Below are 15816 nucleotides of genomic sequence, written 5' to 3' on the forward strand. Positions count from 1 at the left end.
TATGCAGAAGCTTAGAGGGATTTTAAATGTATTGGCATTGGAGTTCTGTAGAACCATAAACATGAATATGAGACCGTGATAGAAAAAAACAGCTTCTTTATTTAATTTCAATCTCTTTGATGATATGTTGTTTAATTTAGTACCCCCCCCCAAAAAAAAGACCCAAAGATTCCTGAAACTTGACACTTTCTTATTACACCTTTTATCTACAGGCACCACAGAGAAAAAGCAGTCACAGTAGAAGAGCACCAGAGAAATAAACCGTTGGGGGAGGGGGAATTGGATTTGCTTGCTCCTTGTAGGAATATATTGGCATACTCTCGTGGGAAATGTAATGGAGATTGGATGTGATAATATCTATGGCCTTTTTGTCCGTTTATACTGACCTTCAGCCAAATAGGAAGGCTACTCAGATAATTGACGACATCTTCATCTAGAAAGGGAAAGCGGGCCTCACGTCCATGATCAGAGATAATTCTTTGTCAACAACAAAAGGGGAAACACAAAGACCCATGATAAGACTTGTTATACTGAGAATGATGAAGAGATATTATAATGATATTTGAAGATCCCGTACTCCACTGAACAAAGAATAAGAGCTTAATTACAGACCTTTTTTATGCCGTAGTTTTTCCAAAAGTGAACTTAATGAAGTTTCTTGATTTGATATCCCGAAAAAAAGGCACAGGAAGGAAAAGCTACGATTTATTTTGTTTATCTCATAATTTGATGAACAAGATCATAGTGAAATTTTCATTCAGCAAAATTTTATAAATGCATAATGCAAATAGAGACACACAAGCCTGTGTACCCCTGCAACGGAGTAATTTAATCAACCATAAACTTTTGTTCTTGCTTGTTTTTTTTCCAGTTCAAAAAAATTATTTTGTGAATGTCCCTTACCAAAAGGACAACATTTGTATGATGCTGACTTAATTATTGGTAACTCTTTGTGATGTTTTAATGCGCTGTTCTGGAGGACAATTTAACAGTAAAGGTTGAAGGACCTTTTGAAGGTTGAAGTACCTTTGGAAGGTTAAAAAAAAAAACACGTTCAGGAATGTGAACTCAGCAAACCCTTTTCAGCTCAGTAATGTAAAAAAAGTTCACTTTTAATTTTACTAACTTCCTTCTGAGAAACACTTTGCGTCCCCCTCCCCCCCCCCAAAAATACTAAATGCGGTATCTGTAATTCTTGTCAATTTGATTATCAGTTGTTTTCATAAGATTACCAACTGATGAATGAACTAAGGAACATACATACATACATACTAATAAGTATGAAATGTTTAAAAACTGTGTAAAATTCAATCATCCATTTATGCCCACCCTACCCTCATTTCTCTAAGTGTCTTTCCACCCCTTTCCTCTTGTTTATTGAACCGGTTTTTGAAAAATACTATCCCACTTTTTACTAACAGGTTTTTCACCATTTATTTAAGTGACCGATAAAACTTCTACATGTTTAAAACAAATCCTGTTTCCTCCCCTCCCTACCCACCAACCCTACTCATTTCCAATCCTTCCTTTCTCATTGTTCTTCCCACCTCCTTCTCAAATTTTGAAAACTTGAGGCAAGTTTTCACAATTCCTCCACAGAAGATAAATGTTATCACAGAAGATAAATGTTAATAAACTACTTCTCTTTAAAAGTATAAGAAATGATGCTACATAGCACTGGAAGAAAATGAGAATATGAATTGGAAAATGTTAAATAGCTAGTGCTCACTGGATGGATAGGCCAAACATCTGATGCACACTGTGCCTGTGTCAGGGCTGTTATGACTGGAAAGCAGTGGGGACTGAAAACTTGGCCCCTCGCTCCAGTGAGCACTGTTTCAAATTCATATACTTATCTATCAATCTACATATCTATCTATCTATCTATCACCTGTCTTTCATCATCATGGATATTTTAAAACAATTGTTCTTAATATCTAGTTGTTATCAAGGCTGTACCTGTCATCTCTGCCCAGATTTCTGCTGCCAATCCTCCTGATCTCCATATTGACCTCAGCTACAAGACCACTCCATCCTGATGACCTACACAGATAACATGTACATATGTGCAAAGGTTAGGCTGCAATCCATTTAGATCCAGTTTTCTGTGTTCAAAAAGTGCCATAGTACCTAGTACAAGTATGAAGTGGTTTTTATTTCTGTGTCTCTACAGATTATCCTTTATGACTTAGTACTTGAAACAAAGGCTAATACCTGAGATGGGATTTTCTGGTCAAAATTCATTTAACACGAAATGCCATAAATTAGCATGATCAATGAAAGCTCTTGACACAACAAATTCCTTTTTTGAATGTATCAATCGGATCAGTAGTTTAGGAGATATCATTTATTATATGCTATGCAGTGAAGCCATCATCCATTATGCATTAATAATAGCACCAGTGGCCTCGGAATGAGCCTAATATACGGCTGACTACACGTGCCCAGCCACGTGCGTGATAGCACATGAACACAATATAAAATCCAAAAATACCCACTGTACATCAGTGTTGTAGCCGAGTCACCAATGTCGAGTCCGAGTCCAAGTCCCGAGTCACAGGCCTCGAGTCCAAGTGTCAAGTCACAAGCCTCGAGTCCGAGTCTCGAGTCACAAGCCTCGAGTCTGAGTCTCGAGTCACAAGCCTCGAGTCTGAGTCACGAGTCACTTGTTCTTAGTTGTAGCCGAGTCACCAATGTCGAGTCCGAGTCCAAGTCCCGAGTAACAGGCCTCGAGTCCGAGTGTCGAGTCACAAGCCTTGAGTCTGAGTCTCGAGTCACAAGCCTCGAGTCTGAGTCTTGAGTCTGAGTCTCGAGTCACAAGCCTCGAGTCTAAGTCACGAGTCACTTGTTCTTAGTTGTTCACCAAACTAATCAAATTTTTAAAAGATTATTTTTGAATCATCCATTCTGTCTTTTAAGTAAACCCCAGTGTACACTGAAAATACGTGACTCGATTTTACCTTGTGTGTGTACATGTTGATTTGATCCAAAATGTGTTTTTCTTTCAATTCTCATCCCTAAAAAAAACCTCCTCCATCCTTTCCCTACATGTTTTATCACCCAAACATTTTTTCTCAATGATCCTTTCCCATCCCTACCCCGTGCGTGGCCCCTGGATACGATTTTCTGCGGTGCCGTGTTTTGTCCATGGTGTACAAAAGAATGCTACGTTCGTCGCACAAATATGTAACGTCATGAAAAATGTGACTTAAGTCCGACTCGAGTCCAAGTCCTGGACTCAAGTCCTACAACACTGCTGTACACATGTATAAAATTCACTCTCAGCGCAAACTGAAAGATAATTCAGGCTAAATAAACACATTATATGATAAATGAGACATGTAGAATTCATGTAAAATGACCACTCTTGCATTTAGAAGTGGCTATATCACATCAAAAAAATCTAATTGATTTTTCAATTTGTCATAACTTTCATTCTGGACCAGCTATTGACATTGAGCAAAGCCAAACAAGTCTGTGACCCTTTCATGCAGACAGGGAAACCCGTCAACCTGCCAATCACACTATGGCCGATTGTGGAGAAGCAGTCGAAGTCAAACGTCACTTTAGACTTTATGACCTTGTTGTTCATATGCCATGATATATGAATGAGGAGTGGCCAATCCAACTTACTTGAATTTAGTACGGTGTCTGGAATAGCCAGCTAGTTGTTCATCAGCTCCCATGCCTACAAGCACCACCTAACAAGGGTCAAGTAAAAAAAAAACAATTAGAAAAACCCCAGAAGCAGAAAACTGTGCAAAAGTTATAACAGTATAGGACAAATAAGGATGATATCTTTGGAACGTGGAGAGGAGACTTTGCATTGGGGTACATGTACATCCACCCCACCCAACCAACTCCACCCCCACCCCTCCCTTTACTTAGTGCCTTTGGTCCCTAGTTGTGCACATCAAAAATTCATCTGAACGGTGTATAAGGTGCACTGAATATTTTCCCTCCTTTAAAGAATATTTTCAAGCTGTATTAACAAAGAATAATTTGTTGTCAGCTGAGGGGCAAAAAGTCTGAGCAGCTTAAACTTAAAGGTAGGGTAGTTGATTTGTTGTTTGTGCACTTTTGTTTGTTTGAAGCAACAAAGGTGCTCTAAATCTAAAGACGGGTGCTTTACAACTAACCTGATGAAGTGTCAGCTCCGAGAATGATGCGTATTCCAAGAAAACAGTATTCTTAGATCTCAGTTTCAATCACAGAGCTGTATTAAATTACTAGAGCGCTAACTCCTCATTCTTATGTATGGAGATACTTTGAAGCCGTCGTACGCACAGACATTTTCAAATCATGTGCATGCTTATAGAACATAACAAAATAAGATGGAGTGAAATTTGAAAGTGTACTCTAAATGCAATGCGCAAGTAGAACATTACGCAAACATCTTAAGCGCGTCTTTTGCTGATGGTGCGTTTCAATTTTGAGCGTATCGGCTTCGGTAATATAACACAAACGCAGATATGCAAATAGCCGCACAAATTTTGCGTTTTCCATAAGTTTATTGTACCCAAACAAGCATCACTTTGTACATTGAGCCAGCGCTCTATGGTTTCAATTCAAAAGTTGCCGTGCAATCTTCTGAATTGCATCTAAAATTATTGTCAAGGACACGGTTTCATTCGGCCGATTGCAGCTACGCGATGTCACGCACTGAACTGACAAATAATAGCAACTGTGTGCGCGCATGTGCATTAAGTGTCAATGCTTGCGTACATCCATTCATAGACTCGCCAAATTACAAACCAACTACTAACAGAATTTTCCAAAATGCGTCACTTGACGCATCTTCGGAAATTGCCTTCTTTGATTTTCTTCAAAATGACAGCATGCCAGAAAGAACAATTTCACAGGGAGTTTAGTCCCATTACTATTTTTAAACCAAGTAAGCTTTTCAACAATAATTTTGTCAGTTACTTTTTGGATAGATGCAAATGTTCCACTCTAACTTTTAGGTAATCCTTTGCATTTTTCATGGCCAACGGGATTTGAAAATATTCCCATGTGCTAATGGGTTTTTACAAAGCTGCTCAGTTTTTCATCTACCCGACAAAGGCCGTCTTAGCAGCACGGACCCTGTATATCCTCACCTTGGCAGGGCTTTCATATGGTTGAGGTGATGAACCAGCGTCAGTGGCTAGAAATCCTTGCCCTCGTGCAGCAAACCAGATAGCACAGCCTATGCTATCATCCATCACAGACTGCAACGGGTAGACCAGATCACTAACTCTCTCTTGTCTAGAAAGGGAAAAAAGAGTGTAGCAAAAAAGCAGTTTTAACTTCTGCGAAACAAAACTTCAGATAATTACATAAAAAATAGGCTTTGGTAAAAGCAACACTCATAGCAATTTAATATACATGCTCACTAGAAGCAAGAACGTGAAGCAGAGAGAAAGGTTGAAAGTAATGAGTAATTGCCCAAAACAACAGTTATCACACAATTATGTATTTAGTGTTTGCAAATCTGTGCATATTATTCTCACAAGATTCGTTTTACTTGCTTCTGCAAAATTCCTGACCATTTGGCCAGTGAGCATGTATTAACTGGTCAATATGAACCATATTATGTGATGGGAGAGGGTTGGGAACATGAAACCGATGCAAATTGGATTTCAGATATAATCAAATTTGTGTTCAATGCAGATTCAACTATGTACATGTAGTGTCTAAAGACATTTTAAAATTATATTCTGCACGACTAACATTTCTGCCAGATATTTTATATTGACAGAGTTTTGATGGAATGAACAAAGTAACAAGACAGAGCACAAACCTCATCTGATGAAGCTCCTCACAGGTGACATCCACCTGGCAGAAATTTAAAACAAATAGTCAGAAATTTAAAACAAATAGTCAATTATAGAAGTTCTCATACAATACAAAGGTTCGGGCAAAAATAACGTTGTTGGTTAAATTTGCAATTACTTTATGCAGTATTACAGTTACACTGTAAATCTCTATTCTTGCTCATCAGCAGTATACAGGGCGAGTCAAAAAGAAAGTGACCTGGATTCAAGATTTCTGTCTTAAAAAACAACCAACTTTGATACACAAATTAAGTATGTCTTATAAGAGCATGTTCTTCCACTCATCTAAAAAAATAATTACTAAAATTGACCATGCAATCAGAATTTATGCATGTTTTACTAAAAGAACCTATTTTTTAATGCCATTGGAAGCTATTGAGCTGAGTGAGAATTACAGACTCCCCACAGACATTCAAACACAAATGAGATTTGAATCAGTTGAGTCAAGACTGAAACATTATTTTTAGTGTCAGATTTTTTGTTTTAAATATGAGGAACAATTCAACTCTTTTTTTCCGAAATATTGATGGCACTTTTTGTCTGTTTACCTTTGCAAGACATTGTTCATTCATGAAAAAAGGAAATGGGAAAGTGTCCATGTTTCATTGTATTTACAATAGGTATTCATCAGTTTGTAGAACGGTATATAATCAGCGGTGAACAGCTGAATTTTGTGATCTTTTTTATTAAAATAGCCACAAATTGGGAATAGAGTATGCAAATTATGTGGAATTATCACAGTTCCTAGTCTATAACATGTACTTTATCCCTATGTTATTTTTTGAAATGGAACGAGCCACACATTTTAATAAATATATTTTTTGTCTAATTTGGTCACATTCTGTTTGACTCACCCTGTACACCACTAACCAAAAGCAGCCAATGCATTACCATGTATGGAAACAGCAAATTAAAGTGTCGGTATTAGAAATCTATTTTGACTCTGGTAATTAGTTTCATATCAGCAAGCAGTGCTACGCTAATTACGCTTGTCCTTGACGCCTCAGTATTATGACAGTGTTGTGATGCGTCATTAATCATAATCATATCCCTGCACACCGGTACTTAAGTATAAGTTTCGTAATTCACTACCTTATGGAGACGTGTGTTCTATAGGGACCAAAAAATTGTAAAGGTCTCCACAAGGCAATTTCTATAGGTGAAAAGAAAATCCACAAGGTTTTCACGAAATAGATATATGGATTTTACTCAAAACTAGGAATTTCTAAGGTGTGTTTATCCATCGCAAATTAAAGTATTTTACGTAAGGGATATTAAGTCCGAATTTCAGCCCAGGAAATTAATTCTGGTTGAAATAGGAACATTTTGAAACTATTTTGAGTACAGGAGAACAAAGAAATGTCTCCACAAGGATACAAATTCCAGTATGACTAAGTACTGCAGTACCATTGAAGTTCAGTCAGGCAAGTCTAACAGTATACTGTTAGACTTGTCTGACTGAACTTCAATGGTTTCGTTTTCATGTGCTGAATATCAATCAGGCTCAGGTTGTCCTCGTTTCTAAGCAGCATAGTTGAAGTGTGTTATCATTTTTTTTTTGTCATGATTCACAAGACATATACTTGAAGACCGCATGGACAAAGCGATCTTTGAGCCAGCATATTTAATAATGACACTTTTTTTTATAGGAATAAATCATTCTTCTTTCAAATCCCAGAAGCAATTCTGAACATAAATTAATTTTCAAATGAAAGATTAAAAAAAACCACCAATTTCTCCGCTGAATAATGATGCTAATTTATCACAATATCACACCCTCATATGATTGGGGTCATTCTATGCCAACTGTCTTGGGGGTTGTCAGGTGGGGGACAAATTCAAAATTGTATGAAACCTTTTCTTCAAAAAACGTTATTGTGCATCACAAGAACACAAACACATTTTAGCTACTGACTCTAATTCTGCAAAGCAGCCCAAACTTTATCAAGTTCTTATCCACGATCCTCCATAATCTGCACAGTAGTACGGGCAAAATACTTAATTTTTTTAGTGAACCTCAAACAAATTGCAACATAATTTTTTTCACCACAGTGCATTTCTATAAGGTCCCTAAAATGACATACTAAAAGTCTTTAAAAATCCAGGTGGTGGAAATATGCCAAATTTGCATCAATCCAAAATGGCCGCATATTTTAGGACTTTCGCACTGATTTGGTCATATTTCATAAACTAGGTAGCTTTTTGAGGTATTTTAAACTACAATTTTAGTCCTTTTACATTGATTTACTCATTATTCTAGACCTTGGTAACTTTCAATATCCCTATGCTTCCCAAATTTGCAATATGCCGATAATAATTTGCATAAATGCCATTTATTAATTTGCATAGATTAAAGTTAAAATTATGGCTGTCGTGTGTGGACATGTCACAATTAAATTTTCCCTGATAATCCAAGTTCAGTCATGTACATGAATAAATTTCACACCACGGTGCATTGCTATAAGGTTCCTTAAAAAAGGAGAGATCCAAGTGGTGGAAATATGCCTAATTTGCATAAATTCCAAAGTAGCCACTAATTACATGATTTTTTATTTGGCCATAACTCTCGTCCTGCATTGCTTTTGGGGTACTTTGAACAACCATTTGTCCTTTGACATTGATTTCATCATCATTCCAGTCCTGGGTACCTTTTGAGATCCTATGTTTCCTATGGGGTATAATATTTTTGTTAGGTTTCTAGCTCTTGTCAAAGTTGGCTTAAGTGTTGGAAAATGTGATATCCCTGTGTCGCAGAGCAAACCCTTGCGCCGCTCTACTAAGACCAAAAATCAACTAGGTTAAATTCAAGGTCAAAGTAAAGGTCAAAATGTCATTATACTTCAAATGACCCCGACATGAAAAACAATGGTAAATTTGGATTTCTCATGATGTAACCTTTCAAAAGAAATCAAGATTAACAAATTTGGCTCACAGGTTATGGAGATATGGTCATTTGAAAACTGGCAGCCATACCCATTTTGACCAAAATTGCCCAACAGTGGAGGGCGGCAGCGCGAAAACCGTTTGTCATTTTGTTATGGAGATATGGTCATTTAAAAAATGGCAGCAATGTCCATTTTGACCAAAATTGCCTAGACGGTAGCGCGAAAACCGTTTGTCCGATGGCGCTAAAACTTAAAAAATTTCGGCTTTTTGCCCCATAAACTAAATATGAACCAATTTGAAGAGGTTGGGGTTTAAAATTTAAGAGTTTTGGGGGGTGATTTGACACTGAATGACCCCAATGTCAAATGACAAAATGTTGTTTAAAGTACACCAAAAAGCAACTTAGGACGAGAGTTATTACTAGATAGTATATTATGTCGTATTTTTGGCCATTGCATTTTTCTTTGCTTAAGAAGGAATTTTTCTCATATTTTGATCTACCTTCCTCAGCTGGAAATCCATTGGTAACATTTTTTTCCATCTACCATGTAGTGGCCATCTTGGAATTCAAAATGGCCACCATTTCGGGCCTAATTTGTATCTAACTTCGGACCAGATTGTCATATGAAGTTCATTTTTGTGGCAAACCCCATGTTTTTGATACCAAGGAACCCGAGAAATCATTGTTGATGGGGTATACTCCCAGTATACTCCTTTTTAAACAAACAAAAATGCAAAAGTACATAACGGCCTATACTATATGGCCAAATCATATGAAAATCATGTAATTAGCGGCCTTTTGAATTTATGCAAATTAGGCATTTTCCACCACTTGGATTAAATTTTTTTTTAGGGACCTTATAGCAATCACTGTGGTGTGAAATTTGACTTGGATTATCAGGGAAAATTCAATTGGTACATGTCCACACATGGCATCCGTCATTTTCACTTTACAGGCAAATTGATATATGGCATTTATGCAAATTATATGGCATTTGGAAAATTTCGGAAACATAGGGATCTTGAAATTTACCTAAATCAATGTAAAAGGACTAAAACTGTCGTTTAAAGTACCTCCAAAATCTATCTAGTATGAGAAATATGACCAAATCAATGCGAAAGTCCTAACATATGCGGCCATTTTGGATTTATGCAAATTAGGCATATTTCCACCACCTGGATTTTTTAAGACTTTAAGTATGTCATTTTAGGGACTTTATAGAAATGCACTGTGGTGAAAAAAATTCTGTTGCAATTTGTTTGAGGTCAAACCTTATTTTGCCTGTACTACAGGTAATGCTTGCAACATGCGCGCATTGTCAAACACAAATTAAGTGCGTAGAAATAGGATTGCGTAGCTTTAGGGGGTCTGACGATATATCAATGTATGAAAACCACCACCCTTAGATTATCAATTGGTTTAAATAACCATCACGTTTCATATAATGCTTGTGAAAAAAAATTCTTTTTATTCCCTTCAAAAAATTCAGTTGAGTACTGCACTTCTTACTTGGATATCTCATTTAGAGTGCCGTGTAATATCGATTACCATAAAAGACCAATATCCATTAAGCTCTACCCTCATGGTATTCAAACCAATCCAGCTGTAACTAATGTCCGACATGCACAAAAGTCTGACCATAGGCGTAGCAAGCAGGGGGGGGGGGGGTATTTACCCCCCCCCCCCAATATTTTGTAAAGACTGCCTTTTTCCATTCAAATGCTTTTTCAACGGGCTTAGCACCATATATTGGCCCTTTGTGTGTGCATAATAGTCGGTTTTGAACAGCGCCCCCATCGACAGATGGTACCAGCCAAGTGTCCGGAGAAAAAAACCTGTCTACATTTCACAACGGATGTGCATGTGCCCTTTTCAAAAAAATTGAACCCCCCAATAAAAATGACCGTGCTACGCCCCTGCTGACGTGTGCACGCGCAGTGTGGCATTTGAGAGGTGCCTTACGGTCGTTAATGGATCGGTCTATTTTCATTTCTGATTTGAATCTTGACCTCAACAAAGTTCCAGTGTCTCTCTGGGCTGAGTTTCCTGAGCTCCTCCAAGCCAGCCCGACCTGTCAGTCTGTCTGGGACATCATAGCTACATAGAGTTCAAGAAAGAAATCAAAAGAAACAAACATGTAAATGATTAGGTTACTAAAAGTGTAAGTAAGGCCACACAAATAATGATGGAAAGAATGTTGCAACCTGACGCTGCTTTTTTCTTCATATATCATCTCAATGAAGGTCAGTCATTGCAAAAAATTATGATAAGACATGAATCTGGGACTGAGAAACATTTCCCATTTTGTTAGGAAATACTTAGAAACTTGTCTTGACTCTCCATAGACTTGTACACAACCGCTGAAGTAGCGTCAGGTTGCAACGTTCTTTCCATAATGACTTATAGCAAAAAACAAACAAAAATGTGTGCAAGTGGCCGAAATCAAAATACCTTGATTTTTTTTTTCAACACTACAATGACACTCGGGCCTGGAAATTTGACCATGGGATAATTGAATTTCTTTTTTTCATTTACTTGAATAAAAATCCTGGATGCATTTAGAAGTGCTTTAAATAAAGCACAAAATGTTTCATTTTCTTTATTAAGCAATCAATCTAGTACTAGAAAATGTTTACTACTAGGGAAGGAAACATTTTCTGATCACAGACATTTTCCGAGTCTCCAAGTGGCTTTATACCATACTACTGTAATAAATGAAGAGCGCCCTCTGTTGACTTCAAAGGTTGGCCACACAGAAAAGAAATGTAATGATCCGAGTTTCAAGGAAGTTGCATTTTATACTTGTCCTTATCACCAATTATGTTGAAGAAATATACGTTTTGCATCTCAAAATGGCTGCCAATGCTTACTAGGCACTATAAGCAGCTAAAAGTCAATATTAAAGGTAACTAGAGTATATCATTTGCAGCTATCAAAAAAGCCATTAAAAAGCTTTAATACTTGGTTTAAAGAAAGTAATGTCGCTAAATCCCCTTTGAAATCATTCTTTCTGGCATGCTGTCATTTTGAAGAAAACAACAGAAGGTCATTTCCAATGATACGTCTAAAGATGCATGGATTGAACTTTCTGTTGGTAGTATTTTCTCCGGATACTTAGGCAACCAAAAATCGGGGGGGGGGGGGGGGGGGGGGGGGGGAAGGGTGCTGATAAAATCCTACAATCCTACTACTTATAGTGTAAAAATGCCCCCTTCTCAGGTTTCGACTATTTATTTAGGGGGAGACAGTTCGCATGTGACGTCACCTTCTAACATTTTGCTACTCCCATTTTTTTTTAAATTATATTTTTTTGGTGGGGGGGGGGGGCCTAGACCCCAAAATAATTGGGGGCCCCAAAAACCCCTGCCACCCCCCCCCCCTTCCACGGTAGAACCCCGCCTGGTGACATCGCATGGCTGCAATCGGCTAAATGAGAACGTGTCCCGGACGCTGATTTCGGGCACAATTCAAAACATGACTTAGCAACTTTTGAAATTGAATTGAAATAGATATCCTAGAATATTGTTTTTATACCATTTACTGAGCTATAACTTCTTCAGGTTAGTTGTTAAGCACCCTTCTTTAGATATTCAGCACTTTTGTTGCTTCAAATGAAAAAATGGACAAATGACAAATGATATACTCTACCTTTAAAGTTCACTGTCACAATTCAAATAGCAATTAAATCATCCTCTTAGAACGACAATTTCATTCTTTAATCCATGCAAAAGTAAATCTTTACCCAAATAAAGTCAACTGACCATTTTTGCTGCTTCAAACATTGGTGACAGCTGTCACTGTAATGGTCAGTAAGTCAGTCAGCAGCTTCAACTGTACCATCACTTAATTTGACACGATTACTCAATCATCTCTTGAGAAACAAACAATGCTTGACAGCACAAGTCACAACACTGCAAGAATACAAGGCTACAGGAAAGGTGGCAGTAAGCAGGGTGTCCTACAACCCAAGGTAAGTGGAAGTGTTTGGAATAACAACACCTTGTCTTGAGGCAAACATACCAGAGTTCTTCTTTCTAATCTCATGAGAAATGGGCCAAATAGGCAGATAGCGAGATACATGTACAGTACAATGTAGGCAGAGACTTGGGGGGGGGGGGGGGCAGTAGGCTCTAATGAGGGAGGCAGTAGGCATCACAATCAGTTACTTGAGAGTTGAGAGAACATCAACTAAACGGCATGCTGGCAATTCGACCAAAAAAACCCAGCAAGTCCTGAACCAAACTACACATTCAATAACTTGACAAAAAGGTGAACAAACTTACTTTTGACTCTTTACTATGTCAACAGATGTTCAGTTTTCTCCATGGATTTGATGCATAGGTATTTTTGTAGACCTTTAAAATTGCAAGTGATATTAATTGATTGTGACTTCACCCGACCTTGACAGAATTGAGGCGGACTTATCAACGCCCAGATTGCCTTGTGATAACACCTGGAATGGTTTTGATTTTCTTCAGTGAGTCATGAAAAGCCAATGCAATATCTATATACTATGCAGTGGTGATTGGTGAATGCTTCAAATCTCAAGCGGTAGTAAAGACTGGGGAAAGGGAAGGCCCCTAAACAGCTTATATTCCATGATCAATCATCCTAGCAAGGAGTGGACTAAATCTATTTTCATGTTCTAATCCTTTGTTATCAGTTGACTTTTCAGCTTTAGATACACTATAACCAATATCACTGTAAGCATGGTTATGCAACCAACTTTCAACCAATCTGATGAATGGCTATTTCAAGCATCCTGGCTAAAACGAACACCGACATGCAAAAGTTGTGCATGCAGGTTCAACCATAGAACTTAGAAGAAAAAATACATACATGGTTGTCTGCGGTTTAACTCATTCTTCTGGATATTCAGTTATATAGCTGTTTTTCAAGGTGCATGGTTTTGCAATAATGGCATGCAATGCCTAGTCACAGTCTGGGGTACATTGTGAGATGTGAACTCTTTATATTTGGAATCACAACAAGGTTGATGAATCAGACATGAGCTGTGGGAGGGGGAAGGAGACACTGTAAAACGTTCATTTCTAGCACCCTGGATGTCAAACACCTTGCTCTGTCCCTGGGAAATGCATAACACCAGAGTATCAGCTGGACACCTGTCAACACTGATTAGGGGGGATTTGATTGGCAGGCCATGGGTAGGGGACAAGCTTTAAAGGGACATTCTAGCTACTGGGGTATTTGATAACAACAGGCAGGTAGACAGTAAGGACTGTAAGGGACGGTACCTCAAATTCAAGTTTGTAGTAAGAACTGAAGTCAATATCTTAGACTTGAATTGTGGAAACTTGTAATTATGAACAGGACCAATCTAGTTGTGACAGTGTGCCCAGAGTGGAAAGATCAACATGACTGAAATGTTACATTGTTAAAATTGACAAATTAACATGTAAACTAAACAATTTCCAACAACTTCATTCACTGATGCTTTTTTTGAAAGTTTGAACTGAAACAAAACATTAAATTCGAAATTTCTTTTTTTTCATTAAGATCTATCAGATCTGTAGGTTTCGAACATTTTGTGTATGACATGACTACCATATGAGCTAGAAAAAAAAAGAAATTTCAAATGAAAATCTGAGGGTCAAATGACATCAACATTTGGTGGATAATAAGAGGCTTCAGTCCCATCCCTGAGGGTTTCTCAGGGTTACTCAGTGGGTATTAGTGGACCCACAGGGTGTCATCAGTATCCAATGGAGCTCAATTGTCATTGCTTAACTTGCATCTACAATACTTTAGGGTCATCAGGTGTCTGTGGTCCTTGCCCTTCACATCCACATGGGGTTGAATAAAAACAAGTCAACGCTAGCCCAGGTGCACATGTAGTGTACTCTCAGTGAAAGCTGTAAGCACTGTAGCTCAGTTGTAATGGAGACAATTTCCTGGGGGATGGGTTTGTCCAGGGTTGAAGGCCCAGAAGTGTTAAAACATTTTAGATATGAAAAGCAACTGTGTATATGTGCTGTACATTGCATGGACTTGTGAACAAAGCAGGTTCACAGGGTGCAGGAAGCGTGAACGTGTATTCCCCACGTCCACACAAGGTTTCCCCCTCTCTGGAAAACAGGTTTAAAGGCATTTTTGGGTTAGGGGTATCCCTTGCAAAATGAAGAGGAACACTCAAAAAAATTATGATGAAAAATTAAATTAAACTTAAGTTGAAAAAAGTGTTCACAAGTGCTAGTAAAATGATTTTTTATCTGATTTTTCTTAACTACACGAATACAAAGGAATGTCCACAGAAGGTCATGGAAAGTAAGTACATGGTTGTGTGTGTGTGATGGGGGGGGGGGAGGTGTCTGAATACCATATGAAACACCCCCCCCCCCTTACTATGCCACAGAGATTCCCCAGTGGGATATAATGGGAAAGTTTTGTGCAAAATTTGAAGAGAAAATGTACACATGAAGCTTATCGACAGCATGCTCTGTTAAAAACCATTATAAGAAATATTTGAATAAACATTCTATGTAATCTTTTATTTCACACCTCTTGATATACGAATAATTGTTTTTTAATCCTGATTACACCATTGGCTGGCATGTGGGAGTGATGATAAGCTTGCATAATTGTTAGCGTCTGCATGTACTGCAGCTTTCAAACAAGGTCAGCTGATACACTTGTAAAACGCCGGAGCGAAAATTATGCCAACTATGCGAGATTTAACATGGTGAGCATTGGTTGATCCAGGACGAAGTTTTCAAATCCTGCTGGATTTTGAACAAACAAGCCTGAACCAGTTGGAATAAGACACTGAGCTTTGATCCACATACATGAACAGCCACGGGGATGTGATCACAATAGCCTGTTCAGATGGGATTTAACTGACATCTGAAAGTAAAATCAAGCACCAGGGAGAGGACTCTGTTCCCACAGGTCCAAAATGGTAACAATGGCAAAATGGCAGTATTTTACAAAGCTTACACACACCTCTATACACACACACAGCACTGAAATTGATTGAGGCAAGGAACTTGGTCACAGCTAATTCTACCTCCATGGTCACGGTGTCCAAAAATATTGTTGTGATCAATTGACCACTGTGCAGTGATGTGTTACTGAAATTGAATGAAACTCATAGGG

The 15816-nt window shown here is 38.1% G+C and overlaps 1 protein-coding gene across 2 annotated transcripts in view; it reads right to left on the bottom strand.

Moving 5' to 3' along the window:
- Window positions 1–15816, bottom strand: part of LOC119728217 (asparagine synthetase domain-containing protein 1-like) — a 52568-nt gene that overhangs the window by 13106 nt on the left and 23646 nt on the right. For both annotated transcript variants that reach the window (XM_038200366.1, XM_038200365.1), the window contains exons 8-13: window positions 10713–10800; window positions 5783–5817; window positions 5100–5247; window positions 3634–3701; window positions 1960–2043; window positions 387–477 (exon numbers count right to left, since the gene is read on the bottom strand). In XM_038200366.1, the coding sequence (XP_038056294.1) occupies window positions 387–477; window positions 1960–2043; window positions 3634–3701; window positions 5100–5247; window positions 5783–5817; window positions 10713–10800 (514 nt within the window). The remainder of the gene's footprint in view (window positions 1–386; window positions 478–1959; window positions 2044–3633; window positions 3702–5099; window positions 5248–5782; window positions 5818–10712; window positions 10801–15816) is intronic.

The sequence above is a fragment of the Patiria miniata genome, unplaced genomic scaffold (genome assembly GCF_015706575.1).
Source record: "Patiria miniata isolate m_02_andy unplaced genomic scaffold, ASM1570657v1 HiC_scaffold_20, whole genome shotgun sequence".
In the NCBI taxonomy this organism is placed as follows: Eukaryota; Metazoa; Echinodermata; class Asteroidea; order Valvatida; family Asterinidae; genus Patiria; species Patiria miniata.